The 20,001-nt window shown below is 42.5% G+C and overlaps 2 protein-coding genes across 3 annotated transcripts in view; both read left to right on the forward strand.

The window, feature by feature from the left end:
• The first annotated feature begins 1,242 nt into the window (after window positions 1-1,242).
• On the forward strand, window positions 1,243-17,858 carry API5 (apoptosis inhibitor 5). The gene is made up of 14 exons (XM_056347795.1): window positions 1,243-1,437; window positions 5,196-5,357; window positions 6,318-6,411; window positions 7,427-7,492; window positions 7,858-8,009; window positions 9,348-9,554; window positions 10,086-10,190; window positions 10,870-10,959; window positions 11,543-11,724; window positions 11,937-12,030; window positions 12,550-12,606; window positions 13,496-13,572; window positions 13,932-14,068; window positions 15,678-17,858. Exons 1-14 carry the CDS (start codon window positions 1,369-1,371, stop codon window positions 15,755-15,757), a joined length of 1,572 nt encoding a protein of 523 aa, XP_056203770.1. The 5' UTR covers window positions 1,243-1,368; the 3' UTR covers window positions 15,758-17,858.
• Window positions 17,859-19,174: 1,316 nt separating this feature from the next.
• The window catches only part of TTC17 (tetratricopeptide repeat domain 17), a 59,367-nt gene continuing 58,540 nt past the window's right edge, over window positions 19,175-20,001 (forward strand). For both annotated transcript variants that reach the window (XM_056347792.1, XM_056347793.1), the window contains exon 1: window positions 19,175-19,348. In XM_056347792.1, the coding sequence (XP_056203767.1) occupies window positions 19,190-19,348 (159 nt within the window). In that variant the 5' untranslated portion in view covers window positions 19,175-19,189. The remainder of the gene's footprint in view (window positions 19,349-20,001) is intronic.

Below are 20,001 nucleotides of genomic sequence, written 5' to 3' on the forward strand. Positions count from 1 at the left end.
ACACTGTGGTAAGCCTGTCATGCACATAGCTCTTTTGATGCGTTAAAAGCATTTTTTCTCTTTTGTGATGTTTTGTTCCCACTACTAAGATTAATCAGCATACCCGTTTAAGAAGATCACTTTGGGTAAATGCGATGGTCACCAGCACACCAAGGGTCAGGCCGTGGTTAGTTCTGTCCTGCACCTGACAGCAGCCACAAGCATCCGCACCCTCAGACCCTGCTGGAGCGTGCAAGAACCACATGAACCCACCTGCAGGCAGTCACCAGCACCAGGCCTTAACTCCAAGGGTGGGAGAAAGGTGACTGCAGTGATCACCACTGCAGAGGAACAGAGGGACAATGAAAGGGAGGTAAATGACTGATGCCACTGTGCATCCCTGCTGTGCACAGTCTGCCTGTATGGGGTCCCTAGAGAGACCGGGGCTTGGAATGCCTCCAAATGCCCCTTCATCCTGCTGGAAAGGGTATGAGAGAAAGGTCCAGCATTTTACTTAGCTTGGCCCCAGCTAACCAGTGAAATCAGCAGGATGCTAAAGCATCTTGAGGTGAGGGGAAGACACTGCTACTAACTTTTAACTTTCACCACAATTTATATGTAGGTCATTTGAGCCTACTGCATGCATGCCGCCTCCATTGACATCAGCTGTCGATACTTCCGTTTCTGTACGCTGGAATTGGGGAGTTCTTTCCTTTGCAGGAGAAGATGAAAGTCACCGCATGATGGGAACTAGTCTCTTTCTCGCACCAGGAGTTCGGTGTACAACAGACACTTCTTGTATGTCTTTCATGTTACCTGTGTATGAGAGACAAAAAAGGGCACAGAAACTAGTAGCTGGGGGTGACAGCAACTGGGGAAAGGAGGAGTGTCAAGAAAAGCTCAGAGGAGAAAAAAAAAAAAAGTTTGCAAAGGGTAAAAGAACACGGCGGGTGCCTGAGCAAACCCGCACCTGCCGCCCCACCGCCCCGGCAGCGGGAGCAGCCGCGGGGCGCGGGCTGGGGACCGGGGCCGGGCGGGCACAAGCCGCTGGCTCTGCAACGCGGTCACCGCCGGGCAGCGGTGGGGGCGCCCCGCGTGCCGCGCTCCCAAAGCCGGGGCTGCCCTGGCCACCGGCCGGGGGTCTGTGCCCCGCCCCACCGCTGTGCCCCGCCCCGCTCCCCCGGCTGCCCGCCCGCCTCCAGCGCGGCCCGCCGCCGCCGCCGCCAGCCGGCTGGGGGCGCTGCGGGGCGCAGGCGCACGCCCGCTCTGGGACTTCCGCCTCGTTGGTGCTGACGGCGGCGGCCCGAGCGGTAGCGGCGGCCTGAGCAGCAGCGGCGTCAGTAGCGGCCTCGGTTGCAGCGGCGGCTTCTGCCCCTTCCCCGCCGCGCCATGCCCACCGTGGAGGAGCTCTACCGCAACTACGGGATCCTGGCGGACGCCACCGAGACGGCGGGCCAGGTGCGGCATGGCTACGGCCTGCAAGGCCTCGCTAGGCCTCGGGCTCGAGTAGCGCAGCGCTGCCGCCGCAGCGGGGAGTTCCGGGCTGGGCGGGCGGCGGGCAGGCGAGACGGGGCTGCGCCGCGGGGGCCGGCCGCCGCGCCAAGCACCGGACTGTTTCCCGGGGCGGTTAGATGTGGGTTTTCTCACGACCGGGGCGTGGGGGATGGGGAGTCGGGTAGCGGTGAACTGTGTGCCTGCGGTTCTTCAGGGGTGGTGGCAGCTGTCGTCGCTTTTGCATCCTTCTCCTCCTCTTTTTAAATGCGGCGTCGCGGATATTAACTAGTTATTAGCGAGAGTCAGACTGCTTTTTTGTATGGGGGCGGGGAGTTTCGCCTGGCGAATTGAAGCCTTCAGGAGGACGCCGGTAGTCATCCAGATCTGATCCAGCGCACTTGCAGTTCCGGAGAGCTTCTGGCAAGCTCTCTTGCTAAAAGACACGCTGTACGAAGATGAAGTTTATTATGGTTTGATAACAGCCTTCAGACACCACCCCCTCTTCCCCCTTTTTTTTTTTCTTGTTTTTCCTTAAGGCAAGAATGGAATGTCGATCTTAGTGGCTAAAGGAGATTCTTGTCTGTAAAATCCTGGCAAGATCTTCTGTTTGTTTATGCTGTTACTGAATTATTCAAAACAAGATGATGACTTAATGTATTACCTATACTAAATAGTATGGTTTGTTAAAACTAGTTTTGAATCTTATTAGGCTCTCATTTTACTGAGTGGCTACTTGAAAAAGCAGCAGATACTTTTGGGTTTTTTGTCATAATATACATAAGTAGGAAAGTAGCTTTGCGTGTGTTAGTAGGTCCTGTAGCGATAGGACAAAAGGTAATGGTTTTAAACTAAAAGAGGGTAGATTTGGATTAGATACAAGGAAGAAATTCTTTACCATGAGGGTGGTGAGGCACTGGCACCCATTGCCCTGAGAAGCTGTGGATGCCCCATCCCTGGCGGTGTTCAAGGCCAGGCTGGATGGGGCTTTGAGCAACCTGGTCTAGTGGCAGGTGTCCCTGCCCATGGCAGGGAGGTTGGAACTAGATGATCTTTAAGGTCACTTCCGACCCAAACTGTTGTGTGATTCTATGATATACCTAGCAGTGGATTTTAAACTAGATACTACTATGCAAGGTCATTTGGAAAGTTCTTTAAAGAGAATGAATAATATGGTGGTTGGAGTTTTTTTATTTTGTTTTTTTTAAAAAAAAGTTTTCAAAAAAATGCTACTAAAATGTTGGGAACTATAGGGAAAGATGCAGAATAAAACAGATGCTATTGCTGTGCCTTTTTACAAATACATAGTCCATCATTTTGACTATTCTGGGTAGCTTTTCTGAGATAAGAATGGCTGTCTTTGGTAGAACAAACTCCAGTGTAGTTAAGAAATGCAGCCTGTGACCAGGTAGCAGATGTGTAAGAACCTCGGAGGGTAAGTATAAAATGATGATTCTTGATATGCTCTCCCACCTTTGCCTCTCTTCAGCTTGTGGACTTCCAGAGCCAGATAGTGTCTTTGTAATTAGTGTATCTTGCTAGACTGTTTTTCAGCAAATATTTCTGATACTTTTTTTAACTGATTATATTTTGACGTACAAACATTCTGTGGCAAAATATTCCATTACTTCATAAACCTTTGTGAAGGAGTTACCTCCTTTGAACTTGTCATTTCATAATCTTATTTGATGTCTCAAATTTTTGCATTCTGAGAAGTCACAAGTAATTGCTTTTATTCATCAGTTTTATCCTACTTATTACTTCATTACCTTGTAACAACTTAATGAACATGATCTCTCACTACAAAAAGTCATAGTCACCCTGTCTCAAAAAAAAAAACTTTGAACATGAGAAGAGCAAGGGGACAACCAGAAGTATGATGTTAAGAGGAGTGATTTAAAAAGCTCGCAGTATTGAGCTTGTAAAAGAGTGTTTCAGTTGAGAAAGTGGCTCAGGTATGATGAGTCTACATCATGAGTGGAATGAAGGTAAGAACTTGGAAGAAAACTATTGGGAAGCAGGCTTAAAATAAAGTGGAAGATGGAACTTTTCTCCATAACACATTGTGCAGCTTGTCACAGGACGTTACAGAGTATGACTTGGTTCAAGAACTAATCTAGATAAATTAATGGATGATTGGTCAATTGACAGTTACTAAAAATAAAGGTCTGGACCCTGTCTTAGGCTTGGGACATTCCTCTGTTAGAGATTGGGAGGAAGTGTGCAAAACTCAAGGATCACACTGCTGCCACAGTTGCCTACGTTTTTTTCTTGAGTATTTAGTGCTGCCAGGGACAGAGCAAAACAAACTCCTGCCTGAGCTGTGTTTTGTCTAAATGATAGGAGTGGTTAGCATGCAGTAATAGAAATTAATGGAACACAAGGTACTCTATTTCATTGTTGTATGAATGCTCTTTTAATATATAGTAAGTCCAAATAATTTGTTGCATAAAAAAGTTGTTCTTAATATGCAGTCTGAGAACCAATGACTCTAATAACGTGTATTCGTTGTTAGTTTGTGCTGGTTCATTCCTGCCTTTGCTGTTGAGTGGACTGTGTTGGCACAGCTGCAGAACAAGCCAGGTGGGGATGTGGATCCACTGAAAAGCAACCATTTTTTTCGTCTGTTATTTTTTTCTATATCAGTGTCCCAGTCTAGTTCAGAATCTGGCAACATGGAGAGCTGTCAACAAGGTGTAGGGAGTGTTTAAGGATCATTGGTACTAAATGTTAAAGCTTACTTTAGGGGGAATTAATGCAGTATACTGCTTTGTAAATTAGTATCTCTGTTTGCTGTGGGTGAACTTTTATGTGGAGTAGAGGTGATGATATATGTGGCTCTGGGAAATTTAATGTTAATAAAGCAAAGTGTCTGGTGCTGTTGATGTCATTGTTCACAGTAGGGTAAGTTGTCTAAAGCATTCTTTTCACAACCATGAGGAAAGTTAATGATAGAAGGTTCTGGTTTCTGCTAACATCCTAATAATGCTGACGTTTATTCCACAAACACATAGCTAACCACAACAAAAGCTTCCATTTATCCTCAAGTTTGAGTCCTGCGGGCACAAAGTCAGAAATGCCTGTGTGGTTCTAGTTGGAGCAGCTAGGGAATATCCTTCTCTGAAGTGTTTATTCCTATATTTCAACTGGTGACTTCTTTTTTTTTTTTTTTTTTTTTTTTTTTAAATCTAGTCTCTGATAACGGACCTTTTGAGAACTGTGTTTTACCTCAGATTAAGTTAACTGCTTGAACAGATGCCAGAGATGCTTTAGGCAACATACATTAAAAACATTTGTGACCCAGCCCAGTGGCACAGTTGTTGGGAGAGGTAACTTCTACTTGAGAGACAATAAATGAGCAGACAGAAACTCCTTGAAGAACTGCCCAGGCTCAGTGAAGGTGATCTTGTAATTCATTGAGTCTGCACTAATCTAATCACAAGTGATGTGCAAGAGCTGTTAGCCTTAGGCCTGGCAGTTTGAACGGTAAGCACTTGAACAGATAGAGGAACCAGGATAACAGTAAAAGCTGGTCAATAGAGGCAAATTTTACTAAATTGGCACAGTTATATTGGTCTGAGAGATAAGTGTATTTCTTTGTATGAAGCTTGTATAATAAAGTTCAGTTAAACAGCTGAAGTGAATGGGAGAGGAAAAAATCCTTGCCTTGTCTTGCTACTAACCCAAGATTTTTCTATTTATGTATTCTGTTTTTCCCCTTTAAGCATAAGGATGCATACCAGGCAATCTTGGATGCTGTGAAAGGAGGTACCAAGGAGAAGAGACTTGCAGCCCAGTTTATTCCTAAATTCTTCAAGCATTTTCCTGAGCTCGCCGACTCAGCTATCAATGCCCAGTTGGACCTCTGTGAAGATGAAGATGTTTCTGTAAGAATAAGAACTGTGTAGCAAGTTGACAAGTTGAATTCATATTTTGTCTTTTTTTTTTTGTTTGATTTTGTTTTTTAATAGGTTATGTCTTTTGGAAGGGGAGGGTTGGTCTTTGGAAAATGTAATGCTTAGTTGTATTCCTGCTATAGAAGGATCTGTTGTGTGATGATATGGGAGGATACATCACTTTTCATTTGTCTTTCTCACTCTCATCACTGATCAAAGGGATATCTCTGTAGAAGGAAACTTAGATACAGTTCATTTGGATATCTATTACATTTTTTCCTTTCAAAAAGCACTTCGGGGTAAATGATTCTAATAAATCCTGCTGGAAGGCAAGAGAATTTTGTTCACATCTGAGAACCATGGGGATGTGATTTTGAATTTATTATTCTTGAGAAGTCTTGAGATGCTTCATGCTGCTTCTGTGGTGTTGATAGAAGCTGTACCTTTGAAACATCTTTAGTTCTTCATTTCGGTTCTAAATTATTTGGGCAAATCATTCAAGTATTTTTGTCAGTGCTGGAAACAAAGCCTAGAGTTTGTCTCTGCCACATGCACAACCATAAAACTATCTTTCCTGTTAGCACATAAAACTCCATAATAACAGATTCCAGCCCTTTATTTTGTTGATCAAACAAATTATTTTATGAACAGAGGGGCTGTTGGAATTTGGGTTTTCTCCAGTCCTGCTTAGACCTAAGAAAAATCTATAATTTTCTTCGTAAATACGTCATAATAGCTTCACGGACTGTAATACAAAGTTTGGACTGCCGTTGAAGTCTGAAACTTGAATGTGGCTTTCGGAATATGATAAAAAAATAAGTTAAAAAATAAGTGGTCATTTTTTCAAATTTCTCTGATTTTTCTGCCAAACTTTGGTAGTTGAATTTCCTGAGTGGTTGTGGGGTTTTGTAATTACTTAAATTTTTTATTTCCGTGATACAATTTTGACAGATCCGGCGACAAGCAATCAAGGAATTGCCTCAGTTTGCCACTGGAGATAATCTTCCTCGGGTAGCAGACATACTGACCCAGCTTCTGCAGTCAGGTAGGAGACATTGGTAGCTTCCTGGCTGATCTTGTGACACACCTAAAAACGTATACAGTTTTGTTCTGTAAAACTTTTTCTGTTTGATTCATAATTTGTTACAAAGCAGTCTGTCCCAGTGCCATATATGTCCTGCTTCTGATCTTCCTCCCCAACCTCTTTATATTTGCTGTACAGTTATGCTGCTAATTCTGCTGAAAGGTTGCCAATTAGTCTAATCTAATCTGAAAATCTCTTTTAAATAAAACCATTTTTTTTAATTCATGTTGTCTGAAAGCATCTGTTGAAAAGGGGGGAGGGCAGATCCCACCAGTTATGGACTGCAGCAAATTGCCTTCTGAAAAAGGGTTACTGGATTTCTAATCCACATGCTCAGGAACTTTAAAAATCCTGAAGGCATTTGCTTCCATAAAGTGCATATTTGGTACAAAATATTTAATTCAGAATTTAATGATACATATGTATTTTTAATCTCAGTAAGTTAGAGTGCTGAATATTAGATGTTCAAATCTGTATTAAAAATGCACAATTGAGTCTCTGGGGGGTTTTTTGTTTTGGATTTGTTTTTTTTACGAGACTTACACATTTCTCCATTTAATCCAAAACAAAATTTCTTTCTTCCACCTAGAAACACTATAGATTACTGAAGAGTTTAAAAATAAATGTTTATTTTACCTTAATTTAGTAAAGGTCAGCTTGTTTATTCAGCTGCTTGCTAAAATGACTAAATATATTGATTAATAACTTCCCTTCAGGTTTTCAGTCTTATCAAGTTTATAATATTAATGTTTTGGCAGACAGGCTGAAGTGTCAAATAGCTTTTTTTGTTTTGCTTCCAGCTTTTATAATTCTAGTTTTCTGTTTCCTCAGTCTAGTAGTATTAAAAAACAAAGTTATGTTGTTTGTGATTAAATGCTGAGGATAGAACGCTTCTTGTGTCATATCAAAAATCTGTTTTTCTGCTCTTATGTTTGCATTTCAAGGACATGCATGTCAATTTTTTTTCTCTCCTCAGATGATTCTGCAGAATTCAATTTGGTGAACAATGCTTTGCTCAGTATATTTAAGATGGATGCCAAAGGTAAAGGACACATTTTTCTATAAATGTCTTTTATCAGTACTTCCCAGTCTCTAGTAGGTTGAGAACAGGACTCATTCTGTATTTTCTTAGTACAGTGCAAAAGTGTGACACACACTCATTGTTTCGTTTTACAAACAATACTGAACTTTTTTGATAACTGCGGATCTGAATTATACAAACCAATAAAAGAATGTGCATTCCTATGTCACGCTATGTGAAATTTGTGGGTTTTCTTGAAAGTTAGTATAGCAGTTATTTTAAATGTGTCATGGAATCTTACAGGAGGAAACTTCTTTCTTCTGTATAGAAGGTTCAGCTCTTAACTTCTAAAATAATTTGCGTTACCTGATTTATTCTCCATTCAGGGACTTTGGGAGGCTTATTCAGTCAAATTCTTCAAGGAGAGGATATTGTGAGAGAGCGAGCTATCAAGTTCCTCTCTACAAAACTGAAAACCCTGCCTGAGGAGGTGATGACAAAGGAGGTGGAAGAGTTCATATTGACTGAATCAAAGAAGGTGAATGTCTTGTTTCAGTACAAACCTAAGTATTATTAAACCATCCCTTATCACTGGCATTGCTTTGGAGGTCTGTTTAAACCACAAGTAGAGTTAAGCATTGTACAAATGCAGTTTTCTAGTTATCCTATTTGCTACAATCCGAACTTTGCAGTATTTTTTTGTGGGAATGTTAAAATAATGCTAGGCTTTTCTCATTTTGTAAGAGCGACTTTTATTAGAATCATAGAATCATTCACATTGGAAAGGGACTTTGGAAGATTGATCACCTCAGTGAATCATGCTCAGCTGAATTCAGTTCAGATTTCTGGGTGTTTCGTCCAGTTGGGTTTTGAAAATGTGTAAGAATGGAAATTTCCCATGTCTGGGCAACCAGCTTGGATGTTTAATTGTCCTCAAGATTATTTTGGTTTTTCTTTATCCAGTTGGAACTTCCCATTTCAGTTTTGTATCATTGTCTCATTCTCACCCTGTCCACCTCAGTAAAGAACCTGGTTCCTGCCCTTAGTGACTTGCTATTGAGTGTTTAGGTTGTCTCACCCCCTTATGACTTTTTTCCTTTAGCCTGAAAAAGCCCAGTTTCCTTAGGTTCTCCTCACAGGTTATGTGCTGTAGATACCAATGACCTTGTTGGCCGGGCTTTCAAAAGCTTATCAATAACTTCCTCATACAGGAGGTCCCCACACCAGGTGCAGTATTCCAGATTTCTTCTAATAAGGACATAGCAAAGGAGAAGCCTCAATCCCTTTGCTTCCCTCAGTCTTGTTAGTTCCCTCTGGGCTATGCTCTTGTCACAGCCCAGGACACTGTTCATCACCCAAGGAATGCTGCTGACATTTGCGTTTAGCCTCCTGTCCCCCAGAACCCCCAGGGTCTTTACATCAGAGCAGTTCCCCAGCAAGTCCCCAACATGTGCTGACGCAGGGAAGTTTGTTCATCTCAGGTGCAAGACTTTGCATTTGTCTTCGTTGAATTTCATGAGAATCCTGTACATTCCCCAAGCTGAGAAAGATACAAAAAGTATATACTCAATAATGAGTAGATACTAATATAATGTTTTTTCTGCCTGAAGCGTCTGATTCTGTTAGGTAAAAAATATGTTTTTAGAGTTCAAGAAAAATAATGTTTCCTATGTACAACTCGATGGCAGCGACTTTAATTGGGAGGTGCATATAATTATACCGCATGTTTTCATGTGTTAAACTTTTGTTCTTTAATAACTAGAAGCAAATTTAAATGCTGAATGTCTGCATACTTTACCTTCTCAAATCAAGCAGGTTTGACTTGGAGGTTTGCAAGTTACCACCATAAAAATATGTGTTCTGATGTTCTATTAAGGTGCTGGAAGATGTGACAGGCGAGGAATTTGTCCTTTTCATGAAAATACTGTCTGGATTAAAAAGCTTACAGACAGTAAGTGGGAGGCAGCAACTAGTGGAGCTGGTGGCTGAACAAGCTGACCTGGAACAAACGTTCAATCCATCTGATCCAGATTGTGTGGACAGACTTCTACAGTGTACTAGGCAGGCAGTGCCACTCTTCTCGGTATGTATTTCTTTGCATGAGGAATATAGTGGAAAGTTAATAGCTGCTGCTTCTCTTCAGCATTCTCAATGATTGTGTTAGAATGACAGCGGATCAGTACTTCTCCAAATTCAGCTTCTAATGTTGTAAAACATCCTTAAAGCCTCCAAATACAAAGAGCTATTGTGGTTTTCTCTGCTTTTCAACACTTTATTTCAAATTTAAGATGTTAGCGTGAATTATGACAAAATTCTCACATCAGGTCCACACATGTATGAGTTAGGTTATTTCAAGTCAAGTGCCAGGCAATTGTAGCACTTAAAAGGCGTATTCTTGGGTTATAGTCAGTCTTTTCAGCCCCTGTTGCAGACAGCCTCTGAGTTTAAGTTACCTGGAAAGGCCTTTGAGTTCTAGGAGTTAGAGGGAAGTTTAATAAAGCTTTTAAGGTATAGCTGTGTGGTAGGCATTTATAAGGGTGGCGGAGTGATGGGGGAGAAGAACATTTAACTCCAAACTCGGAGTAGTCTGGATAATGTGTGGTGTTTTTTGCAGAAAAATGTTCATTCCACAAAATTTGTTACATACTTTTGTGAGCATGTTCTGCCAAACCTCAGTTCTTTGACTACTCCAGTGGAAGGTCTTGATATCCAGTTAGAGGTAAGCCAAAACTAAAATGTCTTTCAAATCATAAAAAATAAGCATCTTTGAGGAATACAGCTATTTAAAAATTATTAACTCCTTTCTTAAGTGGTTTTCAGTTCTTGGCTTGGAGGAAAAGTAGCTACACTAGGAAAAAAAATTTGCTGTATTGAGGCATGACTGAGCACTGCCTTTTAAAGCATGTGTCACTTGTCCCAAGCTGTTGAGGCAAGGCTAAAATAAGTCGGTTGCTGTAATCATTTTTATATTACTGTCGATTTTTTTTAAGCACATAGCATTTACTGAAATGATTGTTGCCTGGCTTGTGCTAATTTAGCCTCCTAAGGGAGTGGCTTAATGTCTGTAATTTTGCTTATGTTAATCAGTGCTGCAGCTTCAGTCAGATCTCTGTGAATCTCACTTTGAAGGCAAGTTGTGCTGCAGATGTGGGAGACGAAGTTTTGTTTACTTGTTGACTAATGACGCTTGTTGGGATTAAACACACAAACCTGTGTTTCTGTTTGAGGACATGAAAAATAGACCAGGCATGTTCCTCCTTGTATTCTTTCCTGATGTTTGGGAGGGGTTTAATTGTAACAGCTGACCTCTACCATGCCAGCCCTAACAATGCGATAATCGCTTTTAAGTTTTGTACTTTTCGGTTAACACACAAAAAAATGGCTATCCTTATTTGTAGGTGTTGAAGCTTCTTGCTGAAATGAGTTCCTTTTGTGGCGATATGGAAAAACTTGAGTCAAATTTGAAGAAGCTGTTTGATAAATTACTGGTAAGACTAATTCAATGTTTACTCATGTAAAACACTTCTTAGAAAAAAATTTTCATCAAAACAAGTTATTTTTCTCTATTAATCTATCTATCCTTTTTTCTCAAATGGCTATTTCAAAGATAGCTCTGTCTACAATATAAGGTCAAACATTTTGCAGTTCAAAGTCTTTGTGGATACAGGAAGCGGTTACCTGCATAATTTTTTCAATCTAGTAAACTCATGTGGCTTTCTTCTAAGTTTTACAGTTGTGAGAGACTCATGTTGATCTCATTAAAGGCTTTATCTGCACTGACAATTTTAAGCAAATTCAGTGCTGTTTCGGAAGCATCGGTGCAGTACATTATCGCTTCCTGTGGTAGCAGTGCTACCGTATTATTTTGTCTGAGTCAGAGGTGTCAAGTCCCCTAAGTGTAGGCAGACCACCTGCAGCAGGACTTCATGCAGAGGTTCATCACATTAGTATAGGGATGCGGGATATTTCTTAAGCTGTCAGCATAAATAAATCCTCCAGTTCAAACACAGCAAAAGAACAGTCAGTCTGCATAAATGTATCTCATGCATGTTTTTTCTTTCTGTTCTTTAGGAGTATATGCCCCTTCCTCCAGAGGAAGCAGAGAATGGGGAGAATGCTGGCAATGAAGAGCCCAAGTTGCAGTTCAGTTATGTGGAATGTTTATTGTATAGCTTCCATCAGCTGGGTCGTAAACTTCCGGATTTCCTCACAGCAAAGCTGAATGCAGAGAAATTGAAAGACTTTAAAATCAGGTAATTATTTAAAGGCAAGTGCTAGAGTTCTGTTAGAAAGGGTGACTTACGGCTGTCTGGATGCTAAAGAAGCAGAAATCAGATTGATAGAAGACTGACTTGGAGCATTTTTCCTTAAGGGCAAGAAAATGAGATTACAGCTTTCCTTTGCTTATGCTTTCAGTTTACGGGAATATGTAAAGTTATGAACAGATTGCTTTTAAATTTTTTAGGCTACAGTATTTTGCTCGAGGATTGCAGGTATATATTCGACAGCTTCGTCTAGCACTTCAAGGAAAAACAGGAGAAGCCCTGAAAACAGAGGAGGTCAGTACTGTTCAGGAATTCTGATTTTTCTGATTGAGCCTAACAAAATAACCACTGGCACACATTAATGGCGTGCAGTCTGTTGTAAGCATGCAGACAGATTAAGGGCATCATACAGCTAACATCTGTTGCATCTTACTTGGCGCTGCATTTTGCAAGCGAAGATGATCTTTTAGTGTTAGCTGTTCCCTGAATCCATATGCATTTGGCTTAACTGTGCTTGCATTTTGTTTTGAAGGGGAAATTTTCATATATTGGCAGGGGAGGGGGGGGTAGGATGTGTGCAAATTTTAGTGGGAAATAGACTGGAACATTAAAGGCTACTAGTTAGTTGTAGAACTGCAAGAAGCTGAACAATAGTTGTAGTGAAAACTCAAGTGTACACACCTTTCACAATTACTGTTGCTATAGCAATTCACTAGGAAGAGCAGTCAGTTTAACGTTACAACTTCATCAAATGCAGCTGGCATAATTTAAAGCTGCTAGAATAGATGTTCAGTGGTGTTTCTCTTTTTACAGAACAAGATTAAAGTGGTTGCCTTGAAGATAACCAATAACATAAATGTTTTAATCAAGGTAAGTCCTCACATTGTGAAGGAGTGAATTCACACAGTAGAGTAACCTATGCAGAAAAAAGGAATAGATTTGAACTAAACCATATTGTGTCAGTTAGTGTTAGCCATCTCAAGGTTGCTGCTGCTTTACTGTTTTTGAAGAGACCTGGATCTGCTGTTTATGCAAGCTGCTTAGCCTTTGCTGTTTGTTGGGATAGGGTGTTGAGGCCCTTTTTCATAGTACTAGTTGCCTGTAGGAGCAGAAGACCTTGCTTTAGCGGTCTCTGGATTCTGGCCAAGCCTTTTTTCCTTGTCATTTCCCTTTCCTGCAGTGGCAGGGAGGGGTAAGGAGTAGTCTGAAGGAGTGCAAGATGTAAAGGAGGGAGGAGAGGCAAAGCAAGCCACTGTACAGTACCTTTTTCTCTAAAGAGTCTAGAGAGAGCAGCTGGAGAGAGAGACTTCCATGTAGAGCCCTTGAAACCATTCTGATTTCTTTTAAGCACCTTTTCCTCTCTTTCTTCACTTCCCATCTCTCGCTCACCATGATAGACCAAAAATTTTGCCCATAGTATTAAGAAGCCTATCTTTTACCACCGTAGGGGATATTGGGTGTCTCCCTGTAGGAGCCATTGTACTTCATTATGAGATACTTGATGTGCATAGGGAGAGAGAGAGAAAGCATATTATGTCACTATAAAACACTGTTCTGTTAATATAAATCTCATTTACATTTCCTAGTAAAGTGTATGGCCTAAGGCAGCCAGATGAGGCAGTTAGCTACTGCTGCCTTCTCCCTCTGTCATGGTTGGAAAGTAACTGTTATTTCAGAGTCTCAGCAGGTAGCTAAAATTTAAAGTACGTTTGATATGAATTTAACTGTAGAATAAACTGCCCGATTCTTGCCTCCGTAGGATCTTTTCCACATTCCTCCTTCTTATAAAAGTACAGTTACACTGTCCTGGAAACCAGTACAGAAGGCAGATGCAAGGTAAGAGTTTTCCATTTAAAAAAAAAAAAAAAAAAAAGTGCTGTTACTTTTTGCTGTTTACAAAATAAATGTCCCAAGCTGTGTATATATAATATACACAGCCCATAAGCTAAAAGTTTCACAGTCAGAAATAATGCTATCTGGGAAGGAATTAAGGTTGTGGAGTGATAATCTTAGTCTTTAGGGATACAATAGACCGTATCAACTGGAGACAAGCTTACTTCCTCTTCCGAAGTATTATTTGGGGTATATTCATTATGCTGCTGCTGGCTTCAGTGATTAATCTTTGAGGCTGGACTGCTATTCCTGTACTTGTCACCACAGGAGTGTAATGATCTGGTTCTGTTTTCTTCTGTCAGTCAAAAAAGAGCAAGTGAAGATACAACTTCAAGTTCACCTCCAAAGAAAGCTTCTGCAGGACCAAAAAGGGATGCCAGGCAAATATATAATCCTCCCAGTGGAAAATACAGCAGTAACCTGGGTAGTTTTTCTTACGGTAAGTTAGGCAGCTTGGCAGAACTTTGTATGGTGACAGTTGTGCCTTGGGGTGGGGGGAACAAACAAATTAAGCCATCTTGCTGTCCCATTCTTAGAAGGTCAAATTGTATTGTTGCCAGTTTTTGTGTGTAATGGTCTCTTTCTAGCTGTTCATCTATTACAGTGTTTGAGTGTTACCAGTTTATAAACTATGTCATTTGCAAATTAGCTTTAGTAGTGTTTTATACAGTTAGTAATAGAACTATTACGTTCTCTGTTATGACACACAACACTCGCACCCTAAATTTCTCATTGGACAGACCAGTTGTTGCAAGTGGCAGAGCTGGGCCACCTCCTGTCATAAGACTGGACCTGTGCTGAATTCCCATTACAGCCACTGCTGATGTTGCAGACCTGATCCAGAACGTCTGGGAATTGCCAGGTTCACTGTGCCTACACACAGTTACGTCCTTGTGCTCCCAGAGTGATTCTGTCTCTCTGCAAGTCATATTTCTGGGCAAAGCACGAGAGCAGTTGCAGACTGGATGAATAGGCCCAACAACGGCAGCAAGCTGTTCGTGTTGTTTTCCCTGTAGACCTCTGCCAAGTCAACAGCCTGCTATGACAAGTTATCACCCATGCCTGTAGGTTGAAAAATTCATATAAAGCACAAGATAAAAGATAAACAAAAGATAAAATATTCTGCAGATTTCTTACTGCAGACAAGGTGATGCAGCTGTGTCTTTTAAGATAAGCTTATAGCCTTGGATCTAAAAACTAGGAAGTTTTCAGTGAAAAATGTTTTACTGCTTGCTGTTGTTTCTTATTAGCAAGCTGCTTAGGCCTCTGATCAACTTTTTATTTCTGTATTCATTAAGCGCAAAGTTATCTTTGTAGATTAATATGACTTGTATTTTCAGACTGTACATGAAGAAAAAGCACAGAAGGGGAGTAAGAGTTTAGTACATTTTCAAACAAATCCAAACTTCAACAAAATACTTTGTGCAGTGTTTTGCTGTGATCAGATTTATGCTTAACAAAGGGAAAGGAAAAATTTTCTGAAGTATACAAATAGTTTGTGTAGTATCTGTCTATGTCTAAGAATTTTTTCATTGGATATAGTTAAGATACCAGCCCAGCAAAAAAAGCTTAAGTATGCTGGTGATAAATGTTAAGGGTAGAAAATGACAGATAGACTGAAAAAGTTACAGGTTTCCATCATTTTATAAAATCACTAGGAGCAAGTCAGGCAAACACCTCAGGATTGGTGTGGTGTTATTGGACAGAAGGACGAGCTAGGTAGTGTAAATAAAATGGACCAGTTTTCAATTCTGTGATAATGGTGTGGCCCAAATGGAATTCTGTGTAATTCCAAAGTAATGGTACAGTTATGTATCATAGTATTAGTATGCAGAAAGACTGCATTTAATTTAGAGAGGCTATTTCTTCTGACCTCCTTTTATAGTTAGTGGGGTCCATTGTCCATCAAAGTATAACTCTGAGATCTCATAGTATATGAACAGGATTAGCCTCAGAGACTTAGCCTTCAATACCTCAAGTTACTGCTATTTAATTTTAATTTATATACAGCATAAAATGTGTATGAAAAGTTTTTGCTTTTATTTCAGAGCAAAGAGGTGGTTTCCGGGGTGGACGAGGCAGAGGCTGGGGAGGACGTGGCAATCGTAGCCGAGGAAGAATCTACTGAGTAGACTGCTAAATCTTCCATGCCCCTGAAGGGCTAAAGTGCTACTCAGCAAGTTTGCTTGGAGTATTGTTTCCTTCAAGGACTGCCTTCCACTAAGACTGAATTAAATGTTCTTTATACCTTTGTATGTATGATCTACTTTTCTAACGGACTACAACTTGTCCATAGTGAAACTACAACTGTATTTTTGGATGCTTACAGTCGGCAGGTTTGGGTTCTTATTTTTGAAGTGTCTTCAGGATTCAAAATTGGAAAAGAGCATAGATATTTTATCAAAAGCTACATCTTGACAGTTTGTATATTAACCTAAAAATCAGCTACTGCATAACTGAAACTATATAATTGAGTTTATGTATTAAGTAATGGACAGGAAAGGCATGACAACAGACATACGTGCCAGATAAGCTTAGCAGCTGAAATAATCTTTTCCTCATCTGTAACCATATTTTGCAATATGTGGAGAAGAGTACTGTTGTTGAATTTGCTTTGATTTACTTCTTAAAATGGAATTCAATGAGATACATGCTGGGTTTTTTTTTTAAGTTTGCAACATGGATGGAAATTTTTTGCTTGTAGCATGAAGCTGTCCTTTTACTTAGATGTGGAGAATGTGATTTTTTTAGTTTGCACATCTTACTCTTCTCCGTGCATTGTAATGCAAAAGTGATGTTTTGCAAATGAATTTTTAATGTTTAATATGAATATGTGCATATAGTTATGCCGTGAAATTTCAGTACATGAACAGGAAAAATAAAACAATAAATGACTAGAATTATGCCAGGAATGGGTAAAGACTGATGCAGTGATTAAGCTTCATAGGCTGGAGCTGGACCGTAGCAGTAACTGGCTCTTTTCTGTGTTTTGCAGATTTCTGGATTAGTTGGCACTTGAGGGTTGGTTTTGTTTTGTTTTGTGGGTTTTTTTTCTTTGGTTTTAGGGTTTTTTTACTAATACAGTTGCATTTAAAAATATATAAATAAAATTGTATTTTGGGTAACATTAAAAATTCCAGCTATGTAGTTCAATTCAGGTGGAAAAGTTAACAATTCCGTGCTTTTTTTTTTCCATAGCAACTTGGGATTCTTATTTACTGGTGTACACCCAGAAAATACAATGTAAGAGCACAGTGCTTTTTTTTTTTTTTTTTTTTTTTTCCCCCCCCTCCTATTCTCACCACTCAAAATTTTTACTTCTCAGGTCATTCAACATTGTAAAGGAATTAGCAGATAGTAAAAAGAAGTTGGGACAGAGGAAAAGATTTTTAATAAGTGTTACAGGGCGTGTTGATGTAAAATAGCTTAGTCTTTAGAAAAATGAAGATTGTTTCTTATCCTTCATTTTTTTTTTTTTGGTCCAGCCATTTGATATCCACAGACACAGACTAATGCCTGAAAGTGATGTTTCCCCACCTAGTTCCATTTGTATTTGCTTGTGAATCTGACTCAGGTGTCTTCATTAACACTTTGATATTTATCACTATAATCAGAAGGCCAGAATGCCAGAATGCCAAAACTGTGTTAGTTAGAGACATTGTTGGTGCTAAATTAAAAGTATTTTTGCTTAACTCTGGAGCAGTAGGCATAAAACTTTGGACATTCCACAACATGTGAGCTGACTTTGTATTTCTGATTAAGTGCCAGCTGCTAAACTCAAGATTTGTCACTAAACCCAACAAACTTGGCAAGAGCTTTCAAGGACAAATTTGTGAGATATTAAAAATGTCACTCTGAAAATAGGTACTAGATGGCTAATAAGCTTCCACTGGGGGCATGGGGGGATTAGACATTTTGTACTTGTGACTATAATTTGTCTTTTGAGGGCATTTAAAAATGTAATCTCAAAGCTTAAACATAGCTTGTATTTAGAATAACTAGGTACTAGCTACTCATTTTCTCACTGAATTTTGAGTGACCTTTATGGGACTCCTATTTTTCAGAGGTGATGTGCAAAGTTCTTGTGGCCTCATAAGTAGCGAGTTATTTTTTTCCTGTTTCATATTTAATTTTCATGCAGTGACTTCTTGTGGAGACACCTGTTCACCATCTTGTTGAATTGTAAATGTTCCCTTAAGCTTTTGGAATAAATTCATTTTGTAATTTTGTTTGGCTTATTGCTTCACAGTTACTCTGCAACATTTTTTGTTGGCTTAGTAGAAGGGTACTGTGGTACCTTGTTGTTTTAGTGACAACTTAGATTGCTGTAGAGGTATTGAGCTGTTAGCCATTAAGGAATAGATGTTAGCAAGACTGCATTAGCTGTCTCAACTTTAAGTAATTCAACTTTTAAATGCAAAACTTTGCATAGGAAATTAAATACTCAGCAAAAGCTGCATGTCATAAATCTTATTTGGGAATTGTTGTGTGAAAATCAAGTCATTCGTTGTCTTAACCTCACTGTTGATGGTGCAATAAAATTATTAGTATCTGATGATAGAGTAAGAGTGGCTTGGAATAGCGGCCTGGAGTTTTTTTATGTGAAATCTGTAATACACCTGATGTGAAAACTCTGGCAGCAGTAAGGGACTACCCTGCTCGTGGGAATACGTCCTCTGTCCTGAGAGAAACTGGATCCCTTGCATTAGTTTAACCACTATGACACCATTTGTAAACCAACTTGGTTTTTTTTTTTACTTAATGAGCTTGAGTTCCAGACAAATTTTACTGTCCAACAGGCTGTGGGAAGCCTGCTGTCCCCCGAAGCAGAGCTTTTTGCAGCTTGCTTACAAACTCAGAAAGGTCAGACCACAGTTTGAGTGCGGCAGCTCTTGGATCTCGCTCAGGACTGGGGACAAACAGGCGGCGGCGGCGGCTGCTGCAGGGTCGGTATTTAGCATTAACTGAAACAGGAAAGGAAAAGTTTATAATTTTTTCTCTGTAACTGAAAAGCGTTTGAAGGAAGGCGGAGCGACGTGTTTTTCAGAGCTGCCTTCCACCGGCTCCGCCAGCCGCCCCGGCGAGCGCTGCGCAGACACGCGTCCTCTGAAACGAAAGCGTTCGGCGCGGCGGCGCACGCTGTTTGCTGGCATCTACAGCCAGCCCTGATCTCCCGACAGCGGCTCTGCCCTTACCGGGGGCAGCTCCAAGCGCATACAGGCTCCGTTAAGCTGCCGCCGGGTGAGCTGTGCGCGGAGCTACCGGTACGCGGTGCTGCCGCATGGAACCCGCCCGGCCTCCCCCGCCCCGCGGCTGCTACCGCCGCAGGGCAGGCCGGGCGCTCAGCAGGCCGGGCCGGCGGGCTACTGGCGCCGTCTGAAGCAGCGACCCGGAGCCGCCCCGGCCTGCCGGCCTGGAAACGCGGGCCGCCGCGGGGCCTGTCCCCGTTCCTGCCGAGAGGCGGGGCCCCCCCGCGGCGGGAGGTGCGCCCGCCCCCTCCCAAAATGGCGGCGGCGTGATTCCGCTTCCGGGTGGTGCGGGCAGGCCGGGATTGGGGAAGATGGCGGCGGCAGGAGCGGGCGGGCGGGGCGGGCTGGGGCGAGTGTGGGTTTTCTCCGGCTGGGCCCTGGGCCTGTGCTCGCTGCTGTCCGCGGGGACGCGGCCCGCCGCCGCCACCACCCATTGGGTGGTCACCGAGGATGGGAAGATCCAGCAGCAGGTGAGCGGCCCGGGAGCGCGGGGAGCTGCCCGCAGCCGCCCACCCCGGCGGTCGGGGCCCGCTGCGGCGGCAGGGAGAGCCCCTGCCCACGCCGCCGTTAACCCCCAGCCCTGACCTGGCCGGAGCAGGGGAGGGCGGACGTGGCCCGTTGGACCGGGGCGAAGCCGCGCCTGTCCGAGAGCTGCTGCAGCCGCTCCCGGCGGCCCCGGCACGGGTGTCTTCCCCCGGCGAGACGGTGTCGCTCGCGAAACGTGGCTGGAAGTCGCCGGGGCCCCGGGACGGGGTCGGCGGGTCGGGCTGTAACCGAACCGTGTGTCGGGCAGCGACGGCGGTGCTCGCCTGCGGCCGCTGAACGCCTGCGGCGCGACGGGCCGGGGCCCTGCTCTGGTGGCGAAGGCAGCGGGACCGCGGCCCGGCCCGCCACGCGCGCGGTGACCCTCGCGCGGCTGCTGCCGGCCCGGCCCCGGGCTCCTTCCCGGCGGCGGGCGCAGCCCCGGCTGCGGGTCAGTTCGCGATTCCCCGCATCCCCGCCCTGCTGCTCCTCGTTCCCTGGGAGGAGGAAAGCGAAGCGGCGGGCAGCCTGCCTGGCGCAGAGGCACGCCGTGCCCCGCTGGGCAGTGATGTTGTGGGTTTAGTCAAAGCGTCTTCGGTAC

Source organism: Falco biarmicus, chromosome 7 (assembly GCF_023638135.1).
Source record: "Falco biarmicus isolate bFalBia1 chromosome 7, bFalBia1.pri, whole genome shotgun sequence".
Lineage (NCBI taxonomy): Eukaryota > Metazoa > Chordata > Aves > Falconiformes > Falconidae > Falco > Falco biarmicus.

Coding starts and splice junctions, on each gene's coding strand:
- API5 (XM_056347795.1), top strand. CDS start 1,369: ATGCCCACCGTGGAGGAGCTCTACCGCAACTACGGGATCCTGGCGGAC. Junction 10,191..10,869: donor GTCTTGATATCCAGTTAGAG/GTAAGCCAAAAC, acceptor CCTTATTTGTAG/GTGTTGAAGCTTCTTGCTGA. Junction 12,607..13,495: donor ACATAAATGTTTTAATCAAG/GTAAGTCCTCAC, acceptor TTGCCTCCGTAG/GATCTTTTCCACATTCCTCC.